Here is a 20,695-nt window from a genome sequence, read left to right as displayed (position 1 = left end):
TAACTTTGGAAGTACAGTAGCCATATACATAGCTAGTAAAAACACAAGCGAATTTTGTGACTCTTTTGACTCATATACATAGCAAAATGATTGGGTAGCAAACCCAGCCCAAAAGAATTCAACAGCAAGTAATTACATTGGGAGCAAACCAGTGTGTTCTTTCTTTCACTGCAGCTATTGAGAATGGGATACTTTGGCAGATGAGCACAACATTACCATATATGAATTACTGCTATGCTTTCATTTCAATCATAAATCTCATACAGCAAACACAGTATTAAAATCTAAAAAGTTTTAATATTCTGAAATAGTCAACTTTATTATGGAATGGAAGTTAATAGAGAAAGCTTTAATCCTGTTTCATCAGAACTATTAAATTGGAGAAAAGTATAAATAATACTTTATGAATTTCTAAGGAAGAGTGCGTAAGCAATACTAAAGATTTCCCTGCTATAATATGTTTTCTGTTCTGTTTATCTATCTTACAGGCATTTAAATTGAAATTATTTTTAACATTACAGTATTGTTAATGAAAAGGACCAGTAACCGCTAGAATACAAATATTTTCTGTGGTATCTTTTCCTGAGTATAACGGATTAAACATATGATGCCGACAGGATAGACTGACTGAGGGAACAAGAACCTGCTAAGGAAATAGCTGTGATTATTTTAGTCATATAAGCAGGGTTTTTTGTTTGCAGGTGGGGTGGGTAGTTACGATAGATTATACATGAGACTTCTACAGTACTTAAATTGATTAGGAACTTAGTGCTAACTCCACTAATCTTAAGTACGAACACAAAGGAAATATTGCTTCTTAACTGAAAATATAATATGAAACTTTAAAAATTAATTTTAATAAAATAGCTTAAAATAGAATATTCACTATTCTGCCTGTAAATCCTATACTTCAATATGTCAGCTTGGCTGCTTTGGTGTTGTAGCAAGATCTTTCCTTCAGTGTTGTTGCTGCAGCATTTTTGAAAGGAGAAGTGATGCTTCTCGCTAAAACTAGCTCCAGCTCTTGAAAATTCAGAAGCCTGGCCACATCTTTATCCTTGGAGGAGAAAGGAAATAATATTTTTTAAATAATTAAAGCAGTTTCATACTGTGAAAACTAATAATAAAACAGGTGATAGAGACTGCATCAAGATGATGGACTATTTTAATACTACCTTAAGAATCTCAGTTAATGAAAAATGTTCTTTTAGGAAGGATTCCATATTTATTACACTAATACATATTACAGACTAAACTAAAAAAATGGTGTTATGCCAAGCCCTCTTCCCACCACTTTCCTAGAACCATTATATGTTGGGTGTGAAGTTCTAAAGAGGGATGCAAAATGTACTCAGCTGAATGTACTTAATATTATTATTTATTTTATTATTTATTTAATTTGTCCCCGCCCATCTCCCCACAATGGGGGACTCTGGGCGGCTTACAACATACTAAAAAACATGAATACAGTTAAAAGTTATATCAATGGATTATCCCAATTGCAAGGTCTATTCTGAGAGCACTGAGCATGTCATGGCTTCATTTTATACCTTGTCAATCAGTGCAAGTTCTCCATTAGGAATGGAGCATTATAGGCTGGAGTTATATGTGCTGTACTCTACATATATTGTTGAGCTACCAGAATCACACACTAAGTTGTTAAACTATGCAGTTTGTTCAATCTGAGCTTAGCATGTAGGAATGTGGTTATTCTGGTTCACATACTAAAATTATAGTAGGGATTGACAATTTTCAGGCCTTAGGTAGCTTCATGAAATGACCAGAGTGTGAAAAATCCCCCTCCAAATCATCCAAATCTTGTGAAAGTCTCACAAGAAAGTCCCAAAACCTTGTAACATTTCAGCATTTTCACATACAAATCTCATGAGATTTTTGTCATATGTTTCATATTTATTGGGGATGCCATGTTGGCAGCTCTATACGACTTACAATGTTAGATGGACCTGGATAACTGAATCAGTGTTGCTTAAGCAAATCATAGCTCAATGCATAAACCCAGCCAATTACTGAAGATGGTGTCATTAAAACAAGGGATAGGAAATCCTGTGTGAGAAGCTTGCTTGCATACAGCTCTATTTTTACTTAGTCTGCAAATCCTAAGAAGATGAGACAAATATGAAATCTTGCAAAAAAGGTAGTTCAGCTCCTTGGCTTACAGCATGAGTTAACTAAAGTTAACTACAGGTAGTCCTCACTTAACGACCACAATTGGGACCAGAATTTAGGCCACTAAGTGATGCAGTCGTTAAGTGAATCATGTGACTGTACCCAATTTTACAACCTTTTTATGGCAGTCATTAAGTGAATCACCTTGGTCATTAAGTGAGTCATATGGTTCCCCATTGACTTTGCTTGCCAGAAGCTGGCTGGGAAGGTCACAAATGGCAATCATGTAACCCCAGGATGCTGCAACCATCGTAAGTGCAAGCTGGTTGCCAAGCACCCAGATCGCAATCAAATGACTGCAGGGGTGCTGTGATGGTTGTAACTTCAAGCACCAGTCATAAGTCACATTTTATTGCCATCGTAATTTCAAACAGTCACTAAACAGTCATTAAGTGAGGACTACCTGTATAAGAAGTAACCAAAAATATTTGGTTATACGTATGTATGTAAGAAGCAAGCCAGCCAATATTATTTTGGATATGCCTATACACATAAACAGGCATATTCCTGTAGAACCCAGGAGGTTGCAGACCTATCAGTAGAATAATCAGGGTCAAAGTCTTGTTACGCTGCTTCAACAGTAAAAGGGGCAAAGGGCATTGTAAGGTCAGACAAATAATATGTATCATTTGGGTGCAACGGTCCTTTTGTTCCCTGATCAGGGAGAATAATGAGGGTAGGGGGAGAAGTAGACCAGCCTTGGAACTGCCAACCATTTCCATGCTCCCAACTTTTTGCTCTGCTGAAACAAGCATAGCAGTTTCAGTTCAGGCAGTTTCTTTGATTTTCCATCCCCTGTCCTCTCTATTGCTCTATTGGCTATAGTTACAAAGTACTTCCTGTGGGCGTGCGTATACATGCACTCATTTGTGTACTCTTAACACTGCTTCAGGGAGCTGAGACCCTCAAGAGTGATTGAGGATGGAGCATGGGACAGTTGGAATCAGACAAGGGCACTGGCAGAAGCTGGGAGTGAGAGAGAAGACTGAGACAAGTGGGGGGGTTGCTCACCTAAAACACTTTATGATTCAAGCTTGATTTGTTACACTTTTTTAACTGCTTTAGGAAAATATTTTCCAACATCGATTTCAAGCTAATTAAACCCATAATGCTAAAATCAATGAAACAATCGTTTATTAGAAATGGCTGTTTTTGCAAGAATCCATAACTGAATCTTATCTCAGCTACTACCTGTACATATCAGATAGAAGATCTGTGAACAGCAGATTCCACACAGGCCTTCCCACCTCTCTGGTACAAAGTTTTTGTTTGGTTTTGTTTGGTTTTGTTTTCCTGGACCTTGCTAATACAGGTATAGCAACTAACTATTGGAGCTCCCTGGGCTACTCATTTGGGATACACCTGTACTCCTCCTCTTTATGCTGACCAAAAGCAAGAAGCGCTTGGTACAATTCTTAGCAAAAACTATTGATTCATGCTTCAGTCCTCTATAGAAACTTTACATACGGTAATAGTGTCAGAGAAAAAAAAGTTCTAATGCACTATTCAGGTGGGCGAACTGCAACAAGCGCTTGAATTCCATATAAACCCACATTTAATTGATCAACTCTTGCATAAATAACTGCATGTATATGAAGCAGGCTCATTATTTGGAAGATGCCCATAAATATTAAGCATTACTTCTGTCCCAATTGAGCACCATCCAATTTCTCAATGGTGTGGAACTCTTACCTGTCTTTGGATTGATTCCAGCCAGAATTGCACCATACTATTCTGTAAATTGTGCTAACTTAAGCTACATGTTACGCTCACTTCCTGAGAGTAACAGAGTACTAAGAATGTTGAAGGGTTTCATGCCAAAAGAACAGGTTAAAGGAAAACTCAAATATCTTCCTATGATTCATAAACGTGCTCATGCACATAAACACAGCAAAGGATCTTGTCTAGCTGCTGTTTGGAGGAATAAATTGACTTCTTGTATTATTATTATCTTGGTAAGGAATATTCTTGCACACAGTAGTATATGTGCAGCTTGTTAACATGCATGAGGAACTCTGAACTGGTCCTAAAGCCTTTTTTAGAAAGCAACACATTAAAATATAGGATGTTAATTCTTTCTGTGCTAGCTACCTAATTAGTATAAATTATCAGTTGTATGTCACGATAAATAATGTCTGCTAGTTCCATGTCTTTTATGTACTATTTTGGATGGTGAGCCATTTTCAACAGATGTCACCAAATAAATGTTTAAAAGAAAATCGTAGTCTTTACCTTTCTTAATAACGTATTAGGTAATTTTCTAATCTTCTCCACTTGTTCAGAATTAATTCCCAGTTCACAGCAACACACCCTGAGCAGATCCTGATAAGTCAGCTTTTTTCTGTCCAGTTCAATTTCAATGAAGTCATTTTCTTTAAGATTTTGAACTCTTACTTTAAGCACCAATTCTGTATGTTTATATGGGGGAAAACATATATATTTACATGAAGTAAATGCTCATTTACAAGTAGGGAAACTAAAGTGATAAATTCTGTGCGATCCCCAAATCACTTTCTTTAAAGTATGCCATTTTACAAAATTTTATTACTAACCACTTTGGTGTAGCGGTTAAGGCACCAGGCTAGAAACCAGGAGACCGTGAGTTCTAGTCCCCACTTAGGGGCAAAGCCATCTGGGTGACCTTGAGCCAGTCGCTCTCTCTCAGCCCTTGGAAGAGGGCAACAACAAACCACTTCCAAAAATCTTGCTAAGAAAACTGCAAGGACTGATCCGGGAAATCACCAGGAGTCAACACTGACTCAACCCCCCCAAAATAACAACATAATAGTCAATATTTATATTTAGGTTTTGCACCAACAGAAGTTGGTGGTAACAATAATAAATGCTGAACCCTGGAATTCATTCTAACTTTTGAGAGCTGAATAGGGCTCAGCCTTTCTATATAAGCATCTGTGTTGCAATTTTTTAACAGACCTTTCTCTGCAACTATGGACCTGGGGGCAAATTAGTAGAAGTGGCTCCAGCCCATTAGAATTACCAGAAGATATCAACTGTAGACTAGATTGGGAAGTTGGGGAGACAGGGGAGGGGGGGACATCCCAGAAGAAGAAAATGGCAAACCACTTTTGTATTCTTGCCAAGTGACCAGCCTGTGTCACTGGGGGTCAAGCTTCATTTGAGACAGACTACCTTTTTAACAAGCATGTAACAGGAAAATGAAGACAGAAATGTAGTGCTGATGGTTAGGGCAGATGGATGATAAGGTTGCTGACAAAGGGAAGAGAGATTCACTGTCTGTAACTCCAAAGGCTTCCTGGGCACCTAGAACTATGCTGCCTCTCCTAATGCCCATCCAATCCCCTTGCTTTGTAACGGCTGCTTGCCTACCTGATGAAGAGCAAACCTGCTAAAAATGTCCACCTCTGCAGATTGTCTAAGCCCCAGAATTTATGATATCAAAGTTCAGAGCAACTGGATTTTAAAATCAGCCAGTCAGCCAGCTAGCTCTTTCAGACAGGTAGCTGTCTTGCGGTCAAACTCAGCAGATTTGGAAGGCACATGATACGATTCTTACTGAAGGCAGCCAGCCTAGGTATTTTGTTCATTACTTTCAGTTCCTACGTGAACTACAGCTTTAACTCATATGTAAACGAAAGACGAAATCAATGCTGAATCTACATGTGCGTTTGCATGTGTGCCAACTATAATCCAACAAGAATTTTCTGGGTTGCAAGAACTTCCTCTGCTACAGTAGCAGCGCTCCTTTAACTTCTCCAAGTGCCTCCAAGCACTTCCACAATAATTTGGGGAAAAGTTCCTTTCCCACATGCCATCCTATGACAAGCAACCAGCTTGTTTTACAGTGAGTGTAAAGCATGGATTTCAATTTCTGAACACAGAAACTGTGTTCTTATCTTGATGAAGCTCTGACCATTTTCTGGAAGAAAAAGGTGGCTAAGAACCATGTCCACATAGCAAGAAAAATAAACACTGCAGTGAAAAGAAAGCTTTTCAGTACCTTGTATAGTATATGGAATAGTTCCAGTGACAACCAGTGGCTGTAACGATGGCCCTGCACCCACTGTGGCACCATTTGTTTGGTTAGGTATATGTTGTCTAGATAGGCTTGAAGTCAAGTGATCTCTGTTGCGACGTGTAGATGAAGAATATGCAGGACAGCAGTTCTGAATTCTAGACTTTATATCTTCCGAAGCTTCTGCAACAATGGGTGAAATGAGGTCCCTGTCCCAAAGGTGTTTCCCAAGGAGTTCTGTTTCCTTGTGCAAAGAAATGGGTGTGCAAATGTTTTCTGCTTGAACTGTTGAAAAACAAGGGCTAGGTTCACCAGCAGATAAATGAGGTATGGCGGCATTTATTTCTTTGGGTGGAGCAGAAGTATGAAGAACACCATCCCTTTCTTGATTGTAAGTGCAAGGAAAAGATGCATTGGTGAGATAGTTTGCCATAACTGGCAACTTTAAGTCATTTACTTCTTGTTTCTCATTATCTTCCACTTCAGGAGGTATTGGGGGAAAATAAAAAATAGATTATTTTAACCATTCCATGAGAATTGTTACTCCCATGCATTCCAGAACCAGCATAATTAATTATACCTCAAATTTGGGAGTCACTTTTTTAACTACAAAGGAATAGCAAACAGATTAACAGGCAAACAGTTTAATTAAGTACAAGAGAAATACAAGACCCATCCATGGAGCTACACTGGCAAATACTTGGTTAAGAATAGGAATCTTGCCCTGTTTTATTTTACTTGGAAGCGGAAGATAAACTAGAGAAATATACAGTCAGGTCCAGAAATATTGGGACATCGACACAATTCTAACATCTTTGGCTCTATATACTACCACAATGGATTTGGAATGAAACAAACACAATGTGCGTTAACTGCAAACTGTCAGCTTTAATTTGAGGGAATGTACATCTAACGGTGTAGGAATTACAACAGTTTGCATATGTGCCTCCCACTTGTAAAGGGACCAAAAGTAATGGGACAATTGGCTTCTCAGCTGTTCCATGGCCAGGTGTGTGATATCCCCTCAGTACCCCAATTACAATGTGCAGATAAAAGGCCCAGAGTTCATTTCAAGTGTGCTATTTGCATTTGGAATCTGTTGCTGTCAACTCTCAAGATGAGATCCAAAGAGCTGTCACTATCAGTGAAGCAAGCCATCATTAGGCTGAAGAAACAAAACAAACCCATCAGAGAGATAGCAAGAACATTAGGCGTGGCCAAAACAACTGTTTGGAACATTCTCAAAAAGAAGGAACGCACCGGTGAGCTCAGCAACACCAAAAGACCCGGGAGACAACGGAAAACAACTGTGGTGGATGACTGAAGAATCCTTTCCCTGGTGAAGAAAACACCCTTCACAACAGTTGGCCAGATCAAGAACACTCTCCAGGAGGTAGGTGTATGTGTGTCAAAGTCAACAATCAAAAGAAGACTTCACCAGAGTGAATACAGAGGGTTCACCACAAGATGTAAACCATTGGTGAGCCTCAAAAACAGGAAGGCCAGATTAGAGTTTGCCAAACGACATCTACAAAAGCCTTCAGAGTTCTGGAACAACATCCTATGGACAGATGAGACCAAGATCAACTTGTACCAGAGTGATGGGAAGAGAAGAGTATGGAGAAGGAAAGGAACTGCTCATGATCCTAAGCATACCACCTCATCAGTGAAGCATGGTGGTGGTAGTGTCATGGCGTGGGCATGTATGGCTGCCACTGGTTCTCTTGTATTTATTGATGATGTGACTGCTGACAAAAGCAGCAGGATGAATTCTGCAGTGTTTCGGGCAGTATTATCTGCTCACATTCAGCCAAATGCTGCAGAACTCATTGGACGGCGCTTCACAGTACAGATGGACAATGACCCAAAGCATACTGCAAAAGCAACCAAAGAGTTTTTGAAGGAACAGAAGTGGAATGTTATGCAATGGCCAAGTCAATCACCTGACCTGAATCCCACTGAGCATGCATTTCACTTGCTGAAGACAAAACTGAAGGGAAAATGCCCCAAGAACAAGCAGGAACTGAAGACAGTTGCAGTAGAGGCCTGGCAGGGCATCACCAGGGATGAAACCCAGCGTCTGGTGATGTCTATGCATTCCAGACTTCAGGCTGTGATTGACTGCAACAGATTTGCAACCAAGTATTAAAAAGGGAAAGTTTGATGTATGATTATTATTCTGTCCCTTAACAAGTGGGAGGCACATATGCAAACTGTTGTAATTCCTACACCGTTCACCTGAGTTGGATGTACATACCCTCAAATTAAAGCTGACAGTCTGCAGTTAACGCACATTGTGTTTGTTTCATTCCAAATCCATTGTGGTGGTGTATAGAGCCAAAGATGTTAGAATTGTGTCGATGTCCCAATATTTCTGGACCTGACTGTATATTGGCACAGAATTCTATATAAACTGTCAGTTCTAAATTAAACACTTCAAGGCACTTCCAAGACTTAGTTAATTTCTTCTGCTTGCTATTTCTTATTCCTTTTTCTACACTTTGCAAAATGTTGCTTACCTGAGACAGGATAGCATGATAGGTAGATATGTAGGTATATGATTTCTTCAAAATAATATGGCAAGGGTTTTTAAGAGCTCTTGTGGACTCTTGTTTGAGGATTGGATAGAGATTTATATACTTCCCACACTTAAGAAAACTACTAGTAGAATCTAAGAAATATGGAACCTGAAGGACTGAAGAGCTCTCCTAATGAAATGTATATCCTGTACAAAAACATCATTCTGCTTTAAAATATTCTGGCCCTGTGCATATTACTTGGAAGTAAATCCCAGTCCCTTTAGTAGGGCTTACTTCCATATTTACTAGAAGGGAGGACTACTCTGAATTTAAGATGATATCCCCATCCTATAAAAGGTGATTTAAAAAAAAAAACACAAAAAACACAGAATTCCTCTGCAGTGCCTACTTCAGCCACCTTACCAACCTAGGATTGGCACTTCCAGCCATATCTAACTCTGGAGCTTTTCTCTTGCCTGATGTGACTCATCTGTATAATGGGAGTTCATATATGCTTGTCCCTATGTATATATACCACCTCCAAACCACACAACAAAAACAGCAAAGCTAGGGGGAAAATTAAATTAATTGAACTTACAACTATTAAAATTAATTGCTTGTAAAATAATATACCCCATTTCTAGAAGAAACAGCAAAAAAAGAAAACAAGAACAGGATGGAGATGAGATAACGGGAAGGGTTAACTGCACTTGCACAGGAGGGAAGAGTGGGGAAACAAAATTGACTGAAGAGAAGGACAACTTCCAAACTGTTAGGTCCTGCTAACTATTTCAACTCTGTTTCAGATTATAGCTGCAGCAAAACACAGCACAATTTTTACTGCCGGAGTTCCCTGTTTCAGAAATGTCTTGCCTGAATTCAAAAGCAAGCCCTGGCAGCTAAGTGCTAGGATTTCACCAAAGGTGAAAAATGTTCTTCCATCCATTTAACCGATAGGTTACATCCAAAGTTTACTTTTTTTTCTGTTTCAATTGTTATGACATACAAACATTAGCCTGGCATCTTGTTGAAAAGCAAATAATACGTGTATCCAATAAAATACACAGGTTTTTTCTGTGATGACAGTAGTTGCCTTGCCCGCAGCCACTCCTCACATACTACCTGGCAGTGCTTCCCTAACAGCCCAGCTTGGATGTAATATTAAGCCACAACTAGCCCTGAGCTCTTTCTCTGCCTCTTTCTACACTGCTGTGAAGAAGAGATTGGAAGCTTCTGTCTCCATTTTAGATTAACATCAGTTGAATTCAAAGAGCTCTGACCTGAAATTAGTGGAAACAAGACTGCTTCATAAACCAGTTTGAAGATGGTTTTTCCCATGCTCTTTAGCGAAGATTAATTATACTTTGTTTTTTTTCTTTCATATTTCTTTTTATTTATTTAAAACAAAGATGTATTTTCAGAAACGATAATATCAATAAGTGGACAGAGAATGTATAATTAATGCTCAATATAACCTTAATAAAAGATAAACAATGCCAAGCAAAGTACATTGAATTGTTTTTATTATATAAAGAAAGTATAGATTTTTTAGCTTAATGCCAAATCTCCACTATATTATTATAAATATTTAAAACAAGAAAAGAAAAACACTGCTAAAAATAGTATAGATGAGTATTTAATTTCTAACTTCCCCCTAGTTTGTCAGATTCAGATAACATGGAAACTACAATTCATTACTGTATAATTCTTCTTTAAAAAGAGTGAAAACTTCCAAACACCTCTACTGGAGTGTGTCAAAGCTAAAATGCATTCTAGTAACACAAAAATACGTCTTGGCATTATGACCAAAGAACTATACTGTGTTCTTTCCTCAATGGCTTATTAAGGACTCCTTGATGAAAGCTAACAGTAGACATTCTGCCTGAAAGGCCATTGATCTATTATTACCAGTCACCTGTTCTATTTCTCTGTGTAAAGATACAGAGTTTTATAGATTTCTTCACCAAAGAATTGGAAAGGGCTCCCAAAGTTATGGAATCAAAAACACTGACCCACAGTATAATGCCTCAGAGCGAGAGGAGAAACAGAAATATTTAGATACAGATGTACCTCATGATCCTTATAAACATTTATTGAGTCCCCAGTTTTTTTAGGATATTAGATTTTTAAAAAGCAGTAATATATCTCTGCATTCTACCATAGAACAATTATACACATGTACCATGTATTTGGGGGTAAGCAGTGCTAATGAAGTGCAGGAGAGAAATACGAACAGGCAAAAGAAATTAAAAGAGATAAGAAAGAGGAAAAATAGCTAAAACTAGCTATAGTTTCATACATGTGTCAGTATGCTACATCTACCTCCTAGTAATGATGCTGCAGAGGTTCTTAGGATTTGGAGGCTATGAGGGTCTGGATGGGGAAGAACAGATGGTGGCTCAACCCTGTTAAAACCCTGTTAAGACTACGGGTTCTGAGCCCCACTAAATCCAGATCATCTTTATCTCTGAATGGGTTAGGACTCCCCCAGAGTTGGTGAACAATTTGGGACTCCTCTTGGACTGACAGCTCCCACTCAAGGAGCAGCTGGCAACTGTGGCTAGGAAGGCTTTTGCACAAATCCATCTGGGGTACCAACTATACTATTCCTGGATCTAAAAGCCCTGCTCAAGGTTATTCATGCCTCAGCCACCTTCTGGTTGGATTATTGCAATGCGCTCTACATGGAGTTGCCGTTGAAGAGCAGTTAGAAGTTGCAACTAGTTCAGAATGTAACGGCATAAGTGGTTTCAGGTGCACTACAGTACGCCCACATAATACCCCTGCTTCAGAAGCTGCACTGGCTTCCAGTGGTCTTCCATGTGGAATTCAAGATGCTGGTTGTCACCTGTAAAGCCCTACATGGCACAGAGTTCCTTCTTTGAAGCAGTGTCACATAATGGGATCCAGGAGGCGTGCCTTTACTGTCACAGTGCCTGGCCCATGGAACACCATTCCTCCCTAAGATTCAGATGGTCCCAATTCTGCTGGTGTTCTGAAACGCTTGGTTATTCCCTCTGGCACTGGGCTAAGATATTAAATGAACCAGTTATACAGCTGAAGCGTGTTACATTTTTGAGAACCTGGGATCACTGTATTAACATTGTTGTGGTTATTTTTATCTTTGGGGGAGGGGGTTGATTATTATGTTTTAATTAACATTTGCCACCCAGAGTCACAAAAGTGAGATAGGTAGCCATATATAAATCACTGAAATAAATAAATAAATAAAATGGTAGGATGAAATCACTAGTAGGTCAGCTTCGAAGGTAGTATCTAGATTAGAGATCCAAGCTTGCACAAAATACCAAGAGCATGTTTGGAGTACAACTGGTACTCTGGCTGTACTTGTGGCTTAATATGGCCAAAACGTGGCAGGCTGGTAACCTAGCCTACAACTTCTCTAACTTACTGAAAAGAGGAACACTCACAGAAAAAAAAAGAAGTGAGAATACAGATTAATCCAATATCTTAATGACACTTAATGATATCAGCAAACTCTTCAAGCAAACATAAAGCAAGAATAAAATAAACCCCTATTCCTTAACTTACTCCTTCATTATGAGCTTCACTGACATCTTAGAATGCAAGAGCTATGCTCTAAAGGCAAATCCATTGTATATTTTTAGAAAGATAAATTCAAGTTATCAAGTGTACCTCCAAGAAGTTTTCTGATTTCTTTTTTTGAAGTCAGATGTGCTGCCAGCTCTCTATTAATTGTAAAAATCCCCTTATCAGCTCCACAGTCCAGCAGGTATGCAACTATATGAGTGTGGTTACGCTTGCATGCCCAGTGCAAACACGTCCTATATAAGAGAAATCTTAATTATCAAGTGTTTCTGCCATTGTGACCCAGCAGATATTACCAAACTACAACTCACAGCAATTCTGGCAATAAGGAATTCTGGGAGCTGTACCTCTGCTTGACTTCCTCACAGTCATCCAAAGGCCGTAACATAGGCTGTCTTGCCACAAATCATCATTCTCCTATAATGTGACTATCTAGGAGAGGTGCCTCAGTTTAGAGCAAGCATACCTTTTACATATCAACACAGAAGGTTCAATCTCTGTGCTTAGGTAGAACCTGACTAAGATGCCTGAAATCTCTGCTGGCTAGAGTGACAACCATGAGTTTGATGGTCTCTGGGCAAGACCGCTTCATATCCCAGTTTGTGAGGTAGTATCAGTCCTATTTGGAGAAGTGGGGAGGTTTAAGGAGAGCTGTCTATTTTGAATTTTTCCACAATTCTTATAAAGACAGCAGGGTGTCCAATCTATCCAGTGTTCATGATATTTCTGTTGTGGATGAATTTTATCAGAATTTAATAGATGTAAACTGTGCCTCAACTTTTGCAAGAAACAGGATTGTATCATAGAACTTTGTCTCCCTTTTCCAATTCTTTCCTAGATCCTTTATATTAATGCTCTATATTTATATTACAGGTAGTCCTCACTTACCAACCAGTCATTCAGCAACTGAAGTTACAACAGCACTGAAAAAGGAGACTTGCAGTTGGCCCTTGAAGTTGTGGCTGTTGCAGCATCCCCGCAATCACTTGATTGTGTTGGGTGCTTGGCAACCGGCAGGCATTTACAAGTCACAGCGTCCTGCAGTCACATGATTGCCATTTGTGACCTTCACAGACAGCTTCTGGCAAGCAAAGTCAATGGGGAAGCTGGCTGGAAGTCGCAAGTCGCAGACACATGACATTTCACTTTACGACTGTGTCACTTAGCAACAGACTTGCCAGTCACAATTGCAGTCAGTAAGTGAGGACTACAGGTAATCTTCAGGTTACAACGCAATTGGGACTGGCATTTCTGTGGCTAAGCAATGCAGTCATAAAGCACAATGTCACATGATCATTATCACTTAGTGATGGCAATCCCAGCAGTCCCCCTAGCTAAGTGAGGACCACATAGATCATTAACCAAGGACCGTGTAGGTCATTAAGCGAGGACTGGTGGGAAGAGGCAGAAATCCAGGCAAGCAGGCTAGCAGGTGAGAGCTATAGGCGGGGAGGTGCCCCGGCTGGGCGCTATGGAGTATGGGTGGGTGGGCCAAAAAGCAGCTGGAGGGGGAGTGACTTGTTGCCAATTTCCCTGTTGACTTTGCTTGTGGGAAGCCAGCAGGGAAAGTCACAAGTGGCGAGATCGTATGCCCTCAGAACACTGCAACTGTTATAATTGCAAGTTGGTTGCCAAGTGCTCAAATTACAATCACATGACCCTGGGGGTGCTGTGGTAGCCACAACTTTGAGGCCAGTCCTAAGTCCCCCTCGTTCAGTGCCACTGTAACTTTGAACAGTCACTGAACAAGTGGTCGTACCCTGAGGGCTACCTGTACCTGTATTTTACAACCTTGGCAATACTGGGGAAGATCACAAGATCCACGTTGAAGCCATAAAGCACTCTAAAGAAGACTGAATGGTGTTATCCAACCTATAGGTATGGTTAGCGTTAGTGACACCAGTAAGATATTCAATGCAAATATCTCCCAGGTATCCCTAAGATCAAAGTTTTAAGAATCTAGTCGCTGCATAAGATCCCAGAAATGGACCACGACCCCGAAAGTTCAGGCGATAATTCTGTGGCTGTTTTTGCTAAAGGAAGTAAGGCAGCGGTTCCCCACTCCACCCCGCGCAGGGAACGATAACTAAGCAACCAACTCTACGGAACAACCTCTATCAGTCCCGCCTATTTTAGGGGGGGGTCGGTGGGGCCAAGGGAAGGCGAGCCCAGAAAAGAGCTGCGAGGGTGCTCTGCAGAGCGACACGCCCCGCCGATTTGCACGCGATTCGCTGTAGCTTAAGGGCGAGCAACGTGCTGTTGCTGCATCTTGGAACGGGGGCGGGGGGTGGAGCGGTTGGCCGCCTGCCGCCGTTGGAGAGACGAAGGCGCACGGCCCAGAGGCGGAGGGGGAAAGAAAGAGGGGCCTCTTACCAGCCATTGATCTCATTCTGAGCATTCACCGCCACCCCCTGACGGAGCAGCGTCTGCACCTCCTCGAGGTCGCCTAGAGCAGCAGCTTCCCGGAGCCTCTCCTCCAGGTGGCTGCTCATCCTCCCTCTCTGTTTCCCCCTTCCCCTCCGCCCCTAGCGCGCCCCCCTGCAGGCCCAGAAATGCCGCATCCGCACGCTCCCCCTTGCAGGGAGACGGGGGTAGCGAAAGCAGAAGCTGCCGCTCTCCTCCCAGCTCTCTCGTCCGCGCGGCTCTGCGCCCGGGGACGCGCGAGGCAGAAGCCCCTCCGTCCTCCTGCCGGCCGGTGAGACGGCGCGCGCGGCCCCCAGGAATTTCGTCCACGCAGCGGGACCAGCGGACAGAAACCGAGCGGGAGGGGCGGGGGCGGCTGGCAGGCCGGGTTCGAGAGGAGGGATGCGAAGCTCCGTTTCCAGGGCAACCGAGCCTGGGGGGGGCGGGCCTAGCGCTGTAGAACAGGAGCCGAGCGACAAACGGCGGCGGGCGCTCGAGCGAAAGATGAAGCCTCTTGCGTGCGTCGCTTGGAGGAAATTTCCAAAAGCACGTGCACCGTCCCTAAAAATTAGGATTTGACAGCTGAAAAGCCAACTAAAATTTCGCCCTCTTTTTAAGATACGAAAGGCCATCATTCGGAGGCCAGGGAAGCTGCCTGCACCCTCCTGGCTTCAGTGCGACTCAAGCGACGATCTGTGCGTCGCTTTCTCGAAATAAGTCCCATTTATTTCTAGTCCAAGGGTTCAGTCTCTGTTGCTTTGGAAGTAAGTCTTATTAAACCGTGAGAGGTTTAATCCGTAAGGGCTGGGCAATAAAGCACAAACGCTGGCAGGAGCAGCAATACTTTGGAGAAAAGGAAGTTTGTTATTTTAAGGCAGCGTTCTTCAGAATGACAATTTAAAATAAATAGGCATACAGCAGCCTGGTAGTTAAAAAATAAAAAGAATGCACATGATCCCATTTTGGTGCTTTGAATTTCATTTAAAAAACAGAAATGGCTGAGTTTTAGTGAAAATCTGAAAATCAGTAGGTATAATAATCTCAAAAACTGCAATATTACTTCAATTGTTTTACCTTCCTTGCAGTGCAAGAACAACTTTGAGAGGTGTGTGCTAAGCAGCAGTATGGCAGAAATGGAAAAGTTCAAACTTCTTACCTCTCACCATTGCTTTTAAGAAGGGTATTAAAATGTAATTTTCTTCTGTTGTTCTTTTTAAAGTCATACTAAATACCACTAGGCATTTAACAGTGCAAAAGATGTCTTATTCAGAAGCCCAGTTGGCGGTCAATTACGTTTACTTCCAGGTAAATGACCTGGATTTAGCCAGGATTACAGGCTAAAATATCATGGTAATAATAGAAAGGTGGGCTGTAGAAGCTTTAAATATTTTGTCTAATGGTGGAATTTTCCAAATTCACACTGAATGCCAAAGAAAGAAAAAAATTGATCTGCTACATCATTTTTCCAGCTATATTCAAATTTGAAGTTTTCACTGTTTTCTATGCAGTATACAGTTCTCCGTTTAATGGGGCAGTTCTCCGTTTAATGGGGGCAGAATCAAAAGTCTGGTATCAACCTATCAGCTTAATCTTTGGTTGAGAGCAGCTGAGAGAAGAAAAACAAGAGGGAGGCTTAAATTATGCCATTATGTTCTCACTTGGTAACAATGCAGAGTATTTTTGCTCTCCTGTTACACATGCAGACATGCTGCTGTATTGACTCAATGTAGCTCCATACCAGCTGCACTAACTTAGGCGTATTTTTCAGCCATACCTAGTGAAGCAGAGCACTGAATCTAAAACTTTTTATTGGACCATGATCATAGTAGGCACAGTGGTTAAGATGTTGCACTAAACCAGGAAACCCTGGTTTAAGGCTGACCTCAACCATTGAAACTCACTGTGTGACTTTGGGCCAGTCATTCTCTTCCACGCAGCCTACTTGCACGGGTTGTGGTTGTGGAAGGAAAACTATCTGTGCTCCTGGAGGAAAAAAAGGATAAAATTGTAACGGAATATTATATAAACACTGTTTTTTAAAATGAAGCATGGGCTTCCTCCTTTCCTTCTGACAGTAGAAGGCAATCATAAATGCAACAGTCTTGCATATCTCTAGCTGTGATATGCATCAGTGACACAGAATGCCATAAACTAGATAAAAACTCTGATGAGAGCCAGTGTGGTAGTGGTTAAGATGTCGGACTAAGAGCAAGCAAACTAGGGTTCTAGTCCATATCTGGCCACGGCAACTTTGGGTCGCTCACTCTCAGGCCAAGCTACTCTGCCGAGTTGCTGATGTAGGGATGAAATGAAGGGAGATGCCCATGTAAAGTACTTTGGCCTTTCTGTGGAAAAGTGCAATATAAATCTAACAAATCCCAAAAGGGGGAGATAAAGAGTTCTGACCCCATGTGAAGCATGGAAACATTTCAAAAGGAAAAGACACCTTCACTTCCACAGTCTAAAGTCATATACGTGTACCCTACTTTAGTACTACAAGCCCAGAGTCAGCCAGCCCCAAACCTGAACCAAGGGAGGGAGGGAAGGGAAGGGAGGATTATTTCCATCTTTCCCCTTCTTCATCTGCCTCAGCCCTGAAGAAAAGGCTGCTATTCCAGGCTGCCTCAAGGAGTGGGAAAACTATGCAGAATTTCTTATAAATATTACATAATAGGAGGAAGCAGCGGAAGATTTAGGTGAAGTGTTTATTACTGTTGTTCTGCACCATACCATCAATGTGAGTGCTTGTCCTATGGGAGAGGGACCTACTTATCCTTACATTAAACTGCCATGGAAACTAAATAAATAAATAAAAGCAGAACAGGAGCTGAGATGATGCTGTGAAAGAGGCAGGTGAAGAAACTGTTTTCTACATATGACAGAATTGCAAGGCTGTGTCATGCCACTAGAGGTCACGGTAGAACAATAAAAAGAGTGTTTAAAAGACAGTTTCTGCTAATCGTGGAGAGCTGCTGAAATGCTCTTTTCTGCTTGTTTATAGCTTTTTTTTTTCTTTTTATGGTGAGGTCGTGCTGCAAACACTTTGCAAATGTAACTATTATGGTGCTACATATTCTGAAACTGATGTCAAAATGATTACAGCTTTAGAGAGCTCAAGGTGGTGGGGAGCTCAGATGGGGACTGAGAGGTAGGCTGGGCTGAGAGATCCTATCTGGCCCCAAATCACCAAGGAAGTGCCATGACCTACAGTATTCTTCTTTTTATCTTCATGGCAGGTACATTGATGGCAGGTGATGCTGAGATTCTTCTTCAGAACAATCTGCTCTCTTCCTGCCTTCCTTGTTTTAACATTGTGTTTAGAAGAATACACACATATATACACGTGTGTGCGTATCGCTGAAATACAAACAGGGTTTCTGCCTTTTTTATCTGGCCTGTGGGTTGTCCTTGCAACTTCAGCTGTTGCTAGCTGTTTATCTGTATGCTAGGAAAAGACTACTGTACAACATTTATGAATGTGAGATTGATGTTAACAACACAAAAGCACACTATAAAAATATAGTAATAGACCTAAAGCCTCTTTGCCTTTCTAATATGCCTGAGGAATCCTTTTTGTTTTGTTGTTTGGACATTCCTTACAAACAGGATTCAATTCATTCTGCATTTTAGGCTTCCTGGCAAAATCCGTACTGTTTCTGGCCATGGCTTTCTGTCCTTTGGTTACATGCACCTCCTTCTATTTCCTATACATAGCCCTTTTTCTCTTCAGCAGTTTAGAAGGCCCTATGTGTGTGTGTGTGTGTGTGTGTGTGCTTATTTATTTATGTGATTTAGAGTTTGCCTGACTCCTAATGACTCTGAGAAGCTTACAGTTTAAAAAGCAAGAACAAAAAAAGATTCATGAGTGGCCCAAAGACAGACATATAAACAAAAATCCATCCAAGAAGGGCTCCGCCAACAACCTACCCCAAGGCCTGGGAGAATAGCCAGGTCTTCAGTAGCTTCCTGAATGTCATCATGGTGGGAGCTGTGATCCACACATCTTCTTAGATGTCCCCCATTTTTCCTTCTAATTAGAATTGTTTGCAATTGTGCCTTCAGGATCTCATTTTGCTGGATTTTTAATCCTTCCTGGGCACTTTTCTCCATCAGGATTTCAAGTTGTTGGATCTGAAATACTTCCGTCTGAATTCATCAAAATCTACCTTTCTGAAATGCAGTATATAGCTCTGATTCCTCTGTCTTCCTCCTCTCCTTAACATAATGAATTCAGGAATAAGATAGGTTCCAAACACTTTCAACCAAGGCCTGGATTAGGTCCAAGTTAGCAGACCTCCCTTGTTCTATCTCCTACCTTCTGACAAAATTGTCAGCAAGAGAGGACAGGAATTTGTTGGACCTCAGAAGAGTTAGATTCCCAATAGATGTCATGGTAATTGAAATCTCCTATTTTCATTATCATGTGTGTCTGAACATTTAGTCATCTAATGGAGAAAGCACTTATCCATGTCTTCTGTCTGTAAAGGTAGTTTATAGGAAAGTCCCCCAACAACATCACTTTTGTTTCATTCTCCTCTTATTCTTACCAAAACTCTCTTAACAGAATTTATATGCAGGCATATGTTTTCCTCATGTGCAGTGTAACACTTCCTTCCTTTCTGTTGAGTCTGTTCCTTTTAAATAAGTTGTGACCTTCCAGGGCTATGTTCCAATCATGTGTGTCATCACTCCAAATTTCAGTGATGCCTTTGATATAGTATTTGCCCTCCTGTGTTAGGATTTCAAGTTCTCTCTGTTTGCTTCCCACATTGGTGTAGATACATCCGGGATTGTGAGTAGTACCTCCTACTGGCTTCACTGTTGTAGTTTTATGCTGACCTCTAAGTTCCCTCTCTGCCCACAGGCTCCTCCCTTTGTTTCCTGTATCTTTGGCTTCAGCCCTTGGCAGTATATTTGATTTTGGACATTCCCCTTTTAGTGTAATTTAATATTCTCTTGATGGGGCCTGCAGAAAACTTCCCAGTCTTTGTGAGCCTGTCTCTTGCCAGGACTCCTTCATATAGATAATGCAGTCCATGGTTGAGAAACCAACATCTTCTCAGCAGCCCCATATACAGAGTTCCAGGATCCCGTGTTCTCTTATGCTATAATCCTCAACCGGAAGGACCAATTAAAACACTACTTATGTTCCCCGTTCTTTACTTCCTACCTGGGGCCTTATACTTTTGGTGATTCACTCAAGGTCTCTTCTGGCATTCAACCCCACATGAATCAGTAGCAACAGATGGGTTTGGAGAATCTTGGTGGGTTTGGAGAATCTGTTCATTGCATTCTGGATACAGGCAGTTGGAAAGCAACACATCTCCCATAATGTCATATTAGGTCTGCACACTGTGGCCTCTGTTCCTGTCAGCAGGGAACACCCCTAGTGAGTCCTTATAGTATTCACATGAGTCTGTGCAGAAATCCCCTTTCGGTGGGGAAAGGGTGATTTAGAGCATGCAAATAATGCATATACATCATACTTCTCAACAACTCCTTGCAGCAGTTGCATCTTTTTCTGGGCTGTGTGATTTAAGATGCTGACAGTTTAATGCACGTGCCCATGGGGGCTCCAAATCACCTTTCTCCTTGTGAACGTGGGCCTCTGCACAGTTCTCAAACACATGCCTTGCTCGGCCAAGTGCAGGTAGAATGAGACCAACGCCCTGGAGGCACACTTACCACACTGATTAATTTTCCCTTGTCCTTTTCTTAGACAATGATTTTCCACTCATGGGGAAGAGAATTAGTGGCAGGTTTACTTAATTTCAGGCACTCGCCTGCTACTGCTACTCTATTTTCTGGGCTGTGATCCTCTGAATGACACAATATTCTCAAAAATTAGAACTCACAGTACATTTCAAAAGTAAACAAGCCATATCACACTGTTTATTTCTTCTGTGGTGTGTTCTATCCCTCACCCTTTCTATTTTCTGCTCAGTATGCAGTTAAGTCCACAGTCCTATTCTGTATTTGTTTCCCTGATATTTGTACTTTTGAGTATTCACTGCTTTGAATA

The 20,695-nt window shown here is 41.2% G+C and overlaps 1 protein-coding gene across 1 annotated transcript; it reads right to left on the bottom strand.

Annotated features, from left to right (window-relative positions):
- Positions 1-650: 650 nt before the first annotated feature.
- LOC103060546 (ankyrin repeat domain-containing protein 40-like) lies at positions 651-14,940 on the bottom strand. The gene is made up of 5 exons (XM_007433011.2): positions 14,644-14,940; positions 12,358-12,506; positions 6,167-6,661; positions 4,420-4,595; positions 651-1,057 (listed from the first exon to the last, which is right to left on the bottom strand). The coding sequence occupies exons 1-5, from the start codon at positions 14,760-14,762 to the stop codon at positions 911-913; spliced, it is 1,086 nt and encodes a 361-aa protein (XP_007433073.1). The 5' UTR covers positions 14,763-14,940; the 3' UTR covers positions 651-910.
- Between the last annotated feature and the right edge of the window lie 5,755 nt (positions 14,941-20,695).

This window comes from Python bivittatus, unplaced genomic scaffold (assembly GCF_059951505.1).
Source record: "Python bivittatus isolate LINGU-HERP-01145 unplaced genomic scaffold, Pbiv_v1 ctg000220_np1212, whole genome shotgun sequence".
In the NCBI taxonomy this organism is placed as follows: Eukaryota; Metazoa; Chordata; class Lepidosauria; order Squamata; family Pythonidae; genus Python; species Python bivittatus.
The sequence above is the reverse complement of the archived record's forward strand: the minus strand, read 5'-3'. Positions and strand labels throughout refer to the sequence as shown.